At 30.0% G+C, this 13,745-nt stretch overlaps 1 protein-coding gene across 1 annotated transcript in view; it reads left to right on the forward strand.

Moving 5' to 3' along the window:
* LOC143083787 (dual E2 ubiquitin-conjugating enzyme/E3 ubiquitin-protein ligase BIRC6-like) overlaps nucleotides 1-13,745 on the forward strand; it is a 34,774-nt gene that overhangs the window by 14,345 nt on the left and 6,684 nt on the right. Inside the window, exons 10-28 of the mRNA XM_076260139.1 lie at nucleotides 24-103; nucleotides 728-794; nucleotides 1,228-1,293; nucleotides 1,701-1,819; nucleotides 2,338-2,428; nucleotides 2,929-3,018; nucleotides 3,683-3,767; nucleotides 4,806-4,855; nucleotides 5,544-5,729; nucleotides 7,417-7,464; nucleotides 8,400-8,436; nucleotides 8,800-8,888; nucleotides 9,359-9,546; nucleotides 10,040-10,071; nucleotides 10,602-10,711; nucleotides 10,950-11,019; nucleotides 11,474-11,541; nucleotides 12,439-12,519; nucleotides 13,611-13,651. Of these exons, the coding sequence (XP_076116254.1) occupies nucleotides 24-103; nucleotides 728-794; nucleotides 1,228-1,293; nucleotides 1,701-1,819; nucleotides 2,338-2,428; nucleotides 2,929-3,018; nucleotides 3,683-3,767; nucleotides 4,806-4,855; nucleotides 5,544-5,729; nucleotides 7,417-7,464; nucleotides 8,400-8,436; nucleotides 8,800-8,888; nucleotides 9,359-9,546; nucleotides 10,040-10,071; nucleotides 10,602-10,711; nucleotides 10,950-11,019; nucleotides 11,474-11,541; nucleotides 12,439-12,519; nucleotides 13,611-13,651 (1,598 nt within the window). The remainder of the gene's footprint in view (nucleotides 1-23; nucleotides 104-727; nucleotides 795-1,227; nucleotides 1,294-1,700; nucleotides 1,820-2,337; nucleotides 2,429-2,928; nucleotides 3,019-3,682; nucleotides 3,768-4,805; nucleotides 4,856-5,543; nucleotides 5,730-7,416; nucleotides 7,465-8,399; nucleotides 8,437-8,799; nucleotides 8,889-9,358; nucleotides 9,547-10,039; nucleotides 10,072-10,601; nucleotides 10,712-10,949; nucleotides 11,020-11,473; nucleotides 11,542-12,438; nucleotides 12,520-13,610; nucleotides 13,652-13,745) is intronic.

A 13,745-nucleotide genomic window follows, 5' to 3' on the forward strand; every position in this document is an offset into this window, starting at 1 on the left:
TATTATAAAATTTATGTTTTCAGGAATTAAGTTTTACAGCAGAACCTATAGATGATAATATATATAACTGGAGGGTTAAAATCTTTCATTTTGATGCTGAATGGTAATTACATTACATTTATTTTTGACATTTTAAATTCAGTCGTAAAGATGTTAATTCCATACAGATCATTCCAAATATGTTGACTCAGCAGACATAATAAAAAAGTTAGACTCAACAATCTGGCAAATACCACAAAATCTTCAGTACTTGTGTTAAATGTGTAGTAGCTTCATTTATTTTATGATTCCAAAGCTCTTTCTATTAAGTGTGCATTGTAACTAATTTTACAAGTGTCTAAGTTTTCTTATTGATATTTTATATCCTGAAAGTGCTGTTTTTGTAGTCAAATAAATCTACCATAGACAATTAATGAATATTTTAATCAAAATATTGTTGCTTTCCCTTCAAGGTTAAATATGCATTAAAGCACAGAGATGTGGGACAATATAAACTAATGACTGACTATTACAGGGAAAGACATTTGAAGCAATACTGTCAATTTGCCAGACATACACAATTTTGAATACAAAAAAAAAAAAAAATCAAACATGTAGACAACCACATAGCACAGCAAGATATTGGTCAGTTAAGATTGTTGAAAGATTTCTTGTTTGAAGTTAAACCTCTATCCAACAATGAATTCTATATTTAACTATTACTATTGTAAAATTTGTATATTTCCAGTGGTTTAGCTGAGGATCTTCTGCAGATTCAGTCCAAATTTGGATACAACTATATAGAACTAGAAATGGTAATGTATACATATTGTACATTTAAAACAAAAATATACATGTGTAAAAGATACTCTTTATGTCTTTAAATTTTAGAAATACACAGATGTCATCACAGAGTGATGATGCTTATTTCAAATAGTGTATTTTTATAATTTACATACTTTTACATAAGACAATAATTTTTATACGACCGCAAAAATTGAAATTTTTTGGTCGTATATTGGTATGACGTTGGCTTCGTCATTGTCGTCATCCGAAGACATTTGGTTTTCGCACTATAACTTTAGTATAAGTTAATAGAAATCTATTATTAGTGTTGTGTCCATACTTGCCCCAACTGTTCAGGGTTCGACCTCTGCGGTCATATAAAGCTTTGCCGTGCGGAGCTTCTGGTTCAACATGATATGTTAAATGAAATTACTACAACCTACCGTTTTGCCTTTTTTTCAGACATTTGAAATAGATTTGTATCCATTTTATCCACCTCTAGTCAAAGTGATGAGGCCAAGACTTCAGGTACATTTAACCCTTATAAACATTTACTAACAATACAACCCAGATTAGGATTTGTATTTTGCCAAAAAACGGCTACCTCCATGATTTCACACTGTCATAATGCAATGGCTTTAATAATATAGGATTAATATCAACTGTTATATAAAGTTACTGATATTTGCACATGTCAATTTTATGTCATTCTATTTGTAACATACTTATATGTACCAAGTCTTAAAAGAGATCACAGAAAATGATTTGCAGTAAATCTTTCAAGATGTTTTACACCATTAAAGGGGTTATTATTCTTCTTTAAAGAACAGACTGCTATATATATCCGAATCAACCATTATTTTTTACTATAACTTATTTATACTATGTTTTAAAAATGGAACTTAGCTATACATGTATTTGTATCTATCTTTTAGTGTTCTATGATGCAAAGAGTAACTAATATGGAGATGTTGAAATTGTCATACTGGATTCCTACAAAGGATATGAAATCTGTCATACAGGATATCAAAACATTTCTTCAGCAATGGGCTAGGTAATCTGAATTAAAGTTCCGTAGGAGAAGTTGGGATTACTACAAGAAAATTTAAATGTTATGGAAAATTATTATTTTGAGATGGAATTATTTCCATTTTAGAGCAGAAAACTTAGTATTGTGAAATCCTTTGCAATTTGTGGATCTGCTATGCTTTAACACTTTATATCTAGTTTTATTTAGTAACATGTTATTGACATCCATTAGGACTGGTTAGGAAATTGAAATTGACAAAGAAATCGAAACTGACACTGGTTTATCAAAATTGTCAAACTTGTCAGATCAAAGAACAAAAGCAATGAATTTATTAAATGAAATCTGGCAATTTCGGAATTTTATGTTGACAGATCTTGGGCATAATGAAGCAATAGATAGCATTCATTCCATATAGATTGATAGGAACTATACTTTACCACTTGTTTACAATATATTTAAGTGGATATTCAGCTTTTGATGTTTTCTGTATTTTCAGTTTTTCAGTATACAGGTATTCTAATTTATAACTTGATTTGTTGTAGGTTAGAAGTAAACAGTCCAAGGAATGATTTATTGAAATATCCATATGGAGCCTATGTAGAAATAGAACATCATCTCTTAACACTTGCTCTGGTAAGTTTAGTGTAATAGTTTTACAGAAGCATAAATTGAAAAGGTGTAACACAGTTTATTGTTTATTTCCTGCTTCTAAAGTAGTCATTATGAGAGCAAAATACTCATTATATAGATATAAGAACTCTCCATCCAAGTCACTATCTGTAAAAGTAAACCATTATAGGTGAAAGCTCTGAGTTTGAATGATATGTTTTAAATGGTTAAATTTGTCTTTCCTGCAATATATTGCAAGTTTAAAATGTGACACAACATAATAGGCCAGTGTAAAGGAGGGTATCATAGTTCTTGTTTTCAAAATTCCAATAGGGAACATACCTTTTATAATTGTATAAATAAACCAATTTTTCAAGACGTTTCGGCCATTGGCCTTCTTCAGTTGTTTATTTTTCTTCTAAACTACATGGCTGACATTTCTTTTTCAATCATAGTTCTCAATTATATGTTATTTCCAGGTATGCCTGATTGCATTTAATTTATTTATATATAATGAATTTCAGGTGAGTGAAGTGAATCCACGTGTGAATTACCTGTATGATATGGATATCAGTCAGCTGACAGAACAAAGAACCAACAAGCCGAACACACCAGTAAGTTATGAAAGATGGAAATTCCACAGAAATATCACTGAAATCTGTCTTTAAAAGTCTTCTTTTATAACCAGAAGTTCTACAAAAGAACTTTCAAGTAATTAACATCATCTTGATCACAAGCCAGGGGCAAATTCTGGCATAATAGTGGGATAGGTTTTACATTAAAGTTTGATATTAATTTTCAAAAGTTGATATGAGTTGGAAATCTTTTTTATGAGGCTACCGCAGCAGGGGTTTCATTTGTCCGTACGTAAATATGACCCAATTAATTAAATAGTTTTATCATGACAAGTTACAGATCAAGTTGGAATTTTGTTCCGGTCTAATGATTTTTTGCAGAGTTGTGGTCTTTGGACATAGAAAATTCACCTAAATAATCAGTTTTCAACAATTTTTTTCGTCATGTTTGAAGATTTCAGCTTGATATTTTTATGCAGTTTACACTATTACAAATTATAGATTAATTAAAATTTCGTTCATTGCAATGAATTTTTAACCAATAGGGGACTATGTATTGCCATGCAATACTCACAGAATGCTTGCTTTAAATTGTTTGATACAATTTATTTGTAGTTTTATACAACCTTTTTATTCTTCAACATAGATTTTAAAAAAGAATTGAACTATAAAAAAATGTGTCAATTTTATACTTTTATTTTAGCCTGATAAGTCAGGAGGACCTGCTGGCAAAAACAAACCAGAGTACTGGGCAAAAGGTACAGGATATGGACATCATTATAGATCAGGTAAGTTACTTATTGAAGAAATTGTTGATGGAAGCAGTTACCTGTGTGAAATGATATTAAAAATTTTGTGCTTTCCATAATGTTATCCAAAATTATACAAACTGATAGGAATAGTCTCCTACCACTTATATATAAACTATGTAAAATGGGTACAAACTTCTGGTGCCTGTCAGCAGATTTGATTTGATTTGATTTTTGGTGTTTTAACGCCACTTTTAAGCACAGCTTTTGGGCTATTTCATGGCGGCCAGTTTTTATTGGTGGAGGAAGCTATTTTGGATTCCAGTGCACCTGCACAAGGAGGGTTTGAAACTCACAACCTCAGTGCTGACTGGCTTGTGATTACAGTAGTAACTACTTAGACCACTCGACCACCGAGGCCCCTTGCCTGTCACCAGAACAGACACAATTCACAATATATTGTAATCTCAAGATTTTTTACTATTTTTATTACTTGTTCCTTAAATTGAAAGTCATGTCAAATTATTGGTTGAATTTTCTTATTTGTTTTGCATTGTTATGCAGAATAGAAATTTTTCATTGGAAATTTTATTTTAGGTTAAATGTATACCTTCATCTCTGATTGTCAAATAGCAGTTTAAAATAGGTCTAGTATTTTGCTTAAATCTGCTAATTTTAAGACTGATTCAGTTTCTAGTATCAAATGCCAAATGTTTGATAACTCAAATGGGAAATTTAAAAAAAAAAAATACATAGAAATTTTTAATTTTTATTTGGAGAATAAAAAAAAAATTTTTTTTTCTTGTCTTGCAGCATTATTTAAAAACCATCATCTCAAAATTTATTTCCAAATTTTTTCTTACAGATTTCTTTTTAATTGTTTTAATCGAAAAAAAAAATTACATTCTGGCATACTTTAGGAAAATTCATTCTGAGGAAGTATATACAAATGATTTATCTGAAAGAATGGATTTTTTTATTTAAATAAATCAGCTTTAGATGATTATTTCTTAGTGGATACATATTTAACTGATTGTTTTGTATTTCTCTTCATGACTCCTGCATAAATTATTTCAGAATGGGATATAAATGCTTATATAGCAGCACAGAAAGAGAAGGATAATAAGGTTTGTTACTTAGTTTATTTTGTTTAAAGGGAAATTGTCAGTCAGTTTTAGACATTCATTGTTTAACCTTCATTGGTTTTAACATTTGATTTTTACTTTTACTGTTACTTGACTGTTAGTGTTGCTATCTGACTATTGCAACTCATTCAAAAATTTGACCAAATTGCAATTTGTTTTATAAAACCAAACTGTTCAACTGGTCCGAAATTTGAACAAGCTGCTGTGGAAAATCACAGTCAAGTCTTGAAAGTGCAAGGTGGTTAAATAAAAACATACTTACAACCCTATAAGACTTTAACTTCACATTACTGTTGATTCGAAAATTTAGTTGATCAGTTTGGTATAGATATTTTATAGTCATTTTCATGCTAAAGGTGAACTGTAATTTTGAATTAACAAAGGTAGTGCATGGTGTTTGAATTTATATGTCCTGCCTATGATTATGGACATTACCTATAATGGTTTACTTTTATAAATTGTTATTTGGATGAAGAGTTGTCTCATTGGCACTCATACCACATCTTCCTATATCTATTAGAAGATAACACAGTTCAAAATTTTGCTTGAATTTGCTCCATTGCTTCAAACAATGCATTTCACAAAGCAACCAACAATCAATCAATCACAATGTAATCTTTATCCCTCAGTGCTGACAAGTGCTTTGATTAGTATGTGTTTCTCTTTACAGGTAGAAACTGTATTACACAAGATTCTAGAAGAACTAAAATTATTATATACAAATCATGCACCTCAGTTAAAACCTCGAACATTAGGAAGTCAACCAGAGCCAGACACAGGTCAGACAGCAGTTATAGACCCTGTTGAGGATATGTTCACTGTGTTGGAAGGTTCAGCATTGATACCATTCATTGAGGTGAGAATTAAACATACTGAATATTCTGAATTTTGGTGATTTTTTTATTATTATGAAAATTTGCAATGGGATAATTTTCGAAAAAATATGAAATGCATTGTATTGGGCCAACATTAAAAATATCTTTGTTTCCCTTCTCCCGACTGAGGTTGTTAGGGTATGGGTAGGTAGGTAGGCAAATTATTTTATTTTATTCCTTGATATGGTTTTCTATATTGAATTTGTACAAAATTCAACAGGTAAGGCTCAAGTCAAAAAAAGTGGGGTATTCCCTGTATTCTAATTCAGTGTACACCACAGTTTTCTGGTGTTAAAAAAAAAACAGTAGACAGGGACCTTCTTTTTTTCCTATTCTACAAAAGCGCACATTCTACTTGTGATACTAATGCCTATTGATAGCAAGTGTTTTTTTAGTTAAAAAATCAAGCTTATTTCAAGTCTAATTTGATGCATAACTCACAGCAAAACAATTCCTTTGTTCACCAATTCATACCTTGATCATCAATTATGAGATGACAAAAAGATACATGTATGTTAATCACTTGGGAATTAAAATTCAATGAATAAAAATTTTCAATAGAAGTGAACATAATTCAGTTATGTTCAGTTACACCTGGATCATGCAGCTTGGTCAAATGATTCCCAAACAAAGATTTCTATGTTTTTTTCGAGTTCTAGAAGAAACAAGGCTTCCCTTTATATTCATGTTTTGTATTTCCTAAAATACTTTTAATAAGTATTTACGAATTCTACTGATGCAGGTATAACGTTAAAACGTGTCTTTTTGTAATTTTCATGCCATAAATTGAAAAAGGAAATCCCATTTAAACTGGTTTTTTTTTTACACCAGAAAATAGGGACGTTCCCTGATAGCAGGGAATACATGTATCCCACATTTCCTGACTTGTGCCCAAACTGTTCAAAGACAAAGTAGATAGATTTTAAAGCACGAGTCAGACCATTTTTACTCAAAGTCTTTAAAATTTTATCCTTTAAACAGGAACAGAGGTTAGACTCAAAGCAAATCAAGATGCACTCAGCGGATTGAAAGATGCTTATTTTTTTTTTTTTTTTCAAAAAAAGATCACCCTTGCAAACAAACAAATCGTGTGGGATTTCAAGCATTTTGTTTGTTTACCTTGATTCCGAATCATGTAGACGCTTCAATGCAAAAATACCTTGATTTAAAACGCTCGTTGACTACAGCATCGGTAAGGTATCCCCAAAACCCAACGATCGTTGACTTCAGCATCGGAAAGATATCACCAATAACCAACATAGCAAAAAACCAAATAGTGGACAAGAATGGCCAATAAAATTTTTCGGGTAGCGGTGATTTTACCGGGTCGGTCGTGTGAGGGGAAACAAACAATATTTTATTTTTGGCCTTGTGTAGCATGATTGCTATGCAGTAGTATTACTTATGTTCTTGTCCATAATTTTACCTTTACTATTTGTATTTAAGGACATGCCAGAAATGTGTTTGATCTTTTTTATAGGTATAAGGGAATAAAAAAATGTTGGTACCAAGGGTGTTACAGAATGTTTGATTCAACTTTTTGCTGTGATGTGTGGACTTATAATAAATACTGAATTGTATTTTGAACTTATTTTATGTTTTCTCTAAATCATTGATGATATCATTATAGCGATTTTGTATTTAAACAGAGATCTATCTTTTTTCTAGCAATATCTAACAGCTGATTCCTTCTTAGAAATATGTAGACATTCAGTTGTAAGTATGATGTTGATTATATTTTACTAGAAGATGTCCACTAAATCACAGTAAAATTTGGCAAGTGTTGAAATGAAGAGTTTTTGAATTTCCCAGGTAGTACCTCAACTGAGCATGTGCGAACGCATATAAGACAAGGATCGATAACGGTCTCCGAACGGGTTATTTTCTAAAAAAATTGCATTTTCTGTGGAAAATAGATTGTTTTAAAGACAAACTGAGGAAGTACAAAACACTACATTATATCTCATATAACAAATATTTCAGACTTTGTATGGTTTCAGACGAGATGCTGCTCAATAAAATTGGTCTCTTCCTTTAATGAAGATTGGTTAACTGTCTTTGCTTTCAATTTTGGTGGTTAAGAAATAGCCTCATGTTTGGAATTACTTCAAACTGTAAAACTTTTGAAAAAAGTAAATGAATTCTATGTTATGTTTATAATATATAGTGCTTGGTTTGATGATGAAATGAACATATTGACTTCAATATTAAAGTGCTTAAACAAGTTTCATTTTTTGGGGGGGAAGGGGGAGTGTGGGGGATAGAAAATATATAAGTCAGGCATTAAAAAGTTAATTTATGAAGCTTTGGAAACTTGTTTGTGTCTTTAATGTTACATGAAATGAATCCGTCCTTATTCTGAAAACAGAAGCACTTATCTTGAATCTTATCCTTCAATTTCTCATATAAGTAAACTATTCATTGATACCTTTTGTTAGACAGACACCCGTTTTGTCTACAAAAGACTCATTTGTGTTGCTCAAATCAAAATTTTAAAAACACCAAATAAAGTATGAAGTTGAAGAGAATTGAGGACCCAAAATTCAGAAAGTTTTGTCAATTATAATGCCAAAGGTAATAAGATTATGCTTTAAAAATAAAAATCTTGATATTGTTAATATCATATCAACCCAATATGTTTATTTTTGCAGGTTTATAGAGTGATAATAGATATAATAAAGGAAATAGGTGAGTTTTTATCAAATGGTGCATTTATATTGTTCTTTTAATGAATTCAAAAATATTTATATAAACATCAACACTAAAACATAGATAAGAAATAAAAATAAAACTGATTCAATCTTTAAACTGTTACTGCAGTTCCAATAAAAAAAATAATAACCATATATTGTTTTATGGTTTCATTTGATGTCATTATAACTAAAATAAAATGCCTGTTTTAATTTACAAAAGACCTTCTCATAAATAATTTTGTTCCATCCAAAGATTTTAAATCTATGATACATTTGTACTAAGAAAATATAAAAGGTATTTTTCCTGTTTACAAAACATTTGCGGCTTCAATCTTAAATACTATACATTGTATTTCAGCTCGACAGAAACAGTTACTGCCATTACTTGTCTCTTTACCAAATCAACAGTTGTCCGTCTACAAGTTGCTGGAACAACTTGAAAAGAAGGTATGAATCTATTTATTAATTGATATATGTTCTTTTAAAGTTTTCGTTCCTGATGATACTTATGTTACATATTTTGACTATTTTATTTATTGTGTCTGTTTAGTTAACACATCAATGTAAATATAACAGAATTTGATGAGACTTTCATCAAAGTGAGAGGGTTAGCGCTATAGAACCAGGTTTAATCCACCATTTTCTACATTTGAAAATGCCTGTATCAAGTCAGGAATATGACAGTTCTTGTCCATTCGTTTTTGATGTGTTTTGTTATTTGATTTTGCCATGTGATTATGGACTTTCCGAATTGATTTTCCTCTAAGTTCAGTATTTTTGTGATTTTACTTTTTACATATATTTGTTTAATTTGATTCTTACTCTGGACAAAACAAAAGCAAAAATATAGTGCATTCAGTTTTCTGGGTAGATATAAATATAAATAATAATATTTGAAATGTTAAATGATTTTGCAGGCATCAATGATGTTAAAGCATCTATGTAAAGCTGGTAATGGCAGTATACCTACATCTCACCAATCATGGGATGATCCACCAGAGACCTCGGCCTTTGGTCTCATACCTAAATGTTTTGGACGATGTAGAGAGAGTAGTTCACATAGCTCCTCTTCTGATTCAGACGGAGAAGAAGAGAAAATTGCAAGGTATTTATGATGAAAATATTCAGTAGCTTGTCAATCTGATTTCGGGGTCAGTGATCTTGACAAGACTAATCTTAATATTAGTGGTAATTGAAAACATTAGAAAAAAAGAATGATCTAACAGCACCATCCAAAAATATAAAGTATAAAAAATGAACACAGAAAATTGTAGATTGGGAATATGTACCAACCCTTAAACAGGGTGGACCATGATGTTGACATAAAAATTAACTGCAATTAACAATTTTCTGCTTTAATTTCCTACCTGAATTGCAATGTATTGTAAAGTCAGATTAAATTTCATAATAATAAAAGTAACACTTACTTTAAAAGTTCAAAAGCACACAAATACCTTACGCAAAAAAATGGGGCATATTTAGTTTTTTTAAAACTAGAGAATAAAATTAACTCAACAACAAATTATTTTGTATGACAGTGTAGAGTTCTTTTTAACATAAAAAACATTGTTGAATTAAGTTATTAATTGTTGTTTCAGGGAAATGGTTTCGTTATTTAATAATGTGAAAGGTAAGAAATTGATAAATACTACAGCTCTTTTAATTGGAATTTGGTTTACCGTTAAAGTGTTTTACAAATTCAAAAGTAAAAAACAGCACTATACTGTCTCTGCATTGGAAGAAAAAAGAAAAGTGACTTAGAAATGAAAAGATAAAAAAGTACAACACAACATACCGGTAATTTAAAAAGTAAAAATGTAGATAGCGAGAGAAAAATTACGAGTAGTGCATGTCACTGTTGTAATTACTCAATTGAAGTTAAGTTCTTTTTTTGGTCTTTTAACTTTTTGTAGTATAGCGTCACTGATGAGTATTTTAAGAAACACATGACTGGCAAACAAAATTACAAGCCTGGTATATTTAATGAGTACAAAACAAATTCTATCTGCCATACGTTATAGTAAAAAGGAGATGTGGCGTATACATTAGTGAAACATCATGTAAATAAAATCAGAATACAGTAATGAATACATTCTGTTTATTTGAAAGACATGTGTATTTCTCACATAATAGAATATATATATATCATGTTATTTACAGATACGTTAGAGAGAAATAATTTACTTGGTAACAGAAATAATAGTAATGATAATGATCTAACCATATATGGAGAACAGATTCCTCCCTATGATGTACTAAATACTAAATGTGTAAGTATTTCTCAGATTCTTATTGATTTAAGAAATGTTAAAAAAAAATAAAAAATGAAAGAATTCCATACCTTTAAACACTCCAACAATTTGTGGAACATTTCACTAATAGAATATGAAATCAACCAGAAATATGAGTTACTTGTCTGCATCAGTAGTTTGAATTGAAGTTGAAATTATGCTGATTTTATTTTTTCAAACTGCAGATTTTTATGAACTATTTTGTTTTATTTTTCAGGATGCAGAATTAGAAGTGCAATATAAACAAGTTCTTAAGAGCATGCAATTTGGTAGTTCAGATCTGCCATGTAAGTCAGAATCATATTTGCTAAGAAAAATATCACAAGTTCTAGATTTTCTTCAGTGTTTGCCATTTCATAAGGAAACCAATCATAACAGGTTCAAGTTGAAATCCTCTGACCTATTACATACATGCTGTAATGTTTTGTACTTTCTTTTCCACATAATTTTATTGATAAACAAATGAAAAATGAAAATGGAGGGTTTGATTAAAAAAAACTTATTTTAAATCAACTTTCATGTATGTATATGATATTCAACACAAATATAATTCAAAGGTTATTCAATCGAAGTCTGCAGGCACTTAATCCATTAGATATTTGTACCTTTATCAACTAAACCTCAAAGGGTTTTTCATGAATGTTTTGTATGAATGTTTTGTTAATGTGTTACTGTCCTATTGATATCTAAATTCCTTCTCATTCACATACAACATTGATGGTTTTATATTTTTTTTTGTAGTGGAGGGGAACCTTGGCCACCATTATGCAAATCTTTACAAGTCACATCAAGCTGGAGGTCAGAAACAGGTAGTTTCTTTTTATCTTAAAGATATAATTGTCCAAGTCATTTATTATGCGTGGGAGTTATCCTATATAAGTTTTTAAATACATGTATGATGTATGTGGGGTTATGTGCTTTTCCTGCACTGAATTTGACCTTGACAAAGGAGTAGGTCCAGTAAGACCCCTTTTTGGCCCCAAAATATAGCAGTTTTACAAAATTGTTAAAATATAATCTTTTAGTTATTTATTGGACAGTAGAATGCTTCTGCTACATAAATATGGCCTGTTTTTGACAATACAAAGCACATTTATCGGATACTAGCACCATTAAGTCATGCTTAATTACTGAAATCTTCACAGTTCTATCATTTTAGTTAACTTTTAGACGGTTTCCGTGTAAAACGAAAGTGGCCGCATTCGTGTTCATCCTAAATATTGAAATGTAAGTTGTATTTGATGATAATACATAACATATATAAAGCTTGAGGATGAACACGGATGCGGCCACTTTCATTTTGGACAAAAACCATCTGAAAAGTGACATTTTTCGGTATATTTGGTAGATTTTTTATGTTTGAGCTTGAAACAGATCGTTTTCACGGACTAAATCAGTTAAAATCTTTGACATAAACTAATTGAATCAAATGGAATAGACACTTAAGTTTTTAAAAAGTGGTCAAAATCTTTCGTCAGATGAATCTGAAATTTGAGGCCAAAATCGGTCCTTACCGGACCTACTCCTTTATATAGACACCTGTCTGTTGGTGAATATTTGTTTTATCTAAAAAATGTTTAGTTGTATGAGTCTGTAGGTTGTTTTCTCATGAAGTATACTCCCCACCACATTTTATTCATAGATGTAGGATATAAAAGCAGTACTGAAGAATTTACATTTTACTATATATTTATATTTTATTTTAGATATTTAGAATAGCCCAGGAGTTAACATCTTTATCGTCAAGTTTACCACTTAATCTGTCTTCATCTATATTTGTTAGAACAGTAAGTATACAATATAAAAAAGAAGATGTGGTATGATTGCCAATGAGACAACTATCTACAAGAGACCAAAATGATACAGACATTAACAACTATAGGTCACCGTACGGCCTTCAACAATGAGCAATACCCATACTGCATAGTCAGCTGTAAAAGGCCCTGATATGACAATGTAAAACAATTCAAACGAGCAAACTAACGGCCTTATTTGTATAAAAAAATGAACGAAAAACAAATATGTAACACATAAACAAACGACAACCACTGAATTACAGGCTCCTGACTTGGGACAGGCACATGCATACACTTGTTTGTGTCAACCTTATGAGTTAAGAATGCATGATATTTTAGATTTCAGATTTTTAAACAGGTTATTGTGAACATTGTTTGTTTGCTCATGTTTATTTACCAAATTTCTAATTCATTCAATAGTAATTTTTTTATGATGTTATTGAAGTTCTTATTTGACAAGTATAGTAGTAATTATGCTATTAGACATTTTATTTTCATTATTATTATTATTATTATACAATATTTATATAGTGCATTATATAATTTGAAAAATTACCCTAAGCGCTTAACATGAATAAACAAAAAATAAGATACATAAGGTAAAAGCAAAATATACAATCACATAAATACAATTTCTGAGCAGTGGCGTGTAAAATGAAAACATTGATTGTCGGTTAAATAGAATAATATAAAAGAATGTACAACTCACACAAAAAATATCAAAAATTTAAAATTAATCAAAATGAAAGAAAAGTAAAAAGTTTCAAAAAATAAAAATGAGTTAAGAAAAATTTAAAATTTCCTCTGTATAAATTTAAAATAATGATTATCATTAAACCACAGTGACTCAAGTATTAAAAATTATTAAGTAAAAGTTCACAATACAATCAACTGATAAAACAATTCATTCAATAGTAATTTTTTTCATGATGTATATTTGATCAATTCATTGGTATTCATTTAATACTAATTTTGGGGATTTTAACTTGTTAAAAGGGGACAACCACAAATTCAAATAAGTGAAACGTTAGTGATTGCCAATAGACACTATTTAACATTCAGTTATATTTGCTGCTTTGTAGGATGATGAAAAGATAACTTTAATGAGAGCATTAATTACAGGGTAAGTCCTTTTAGTTTTATTTATTTTGTTTGATTACTTTCTCATTGACATATATTCTATACCTTTTTATTCTCATAGTTTAAAACTGTTTTTG

Source organism: Mytilus galloprovincialis, chromosome 1 (genome assembly GCF_965363235.1).
Source record: "Mytilus galloprovincialis chromosome 1, xbMytGall1.hap1.1, whole genome shotgun sequence".
Classification (NCBI taxonomy): Eukaryota; Metazoa; Mollusca; class Bivalvia; order Mytilida; family Mytilidae; genus Mytilus; species Mytilus galloprovincialis.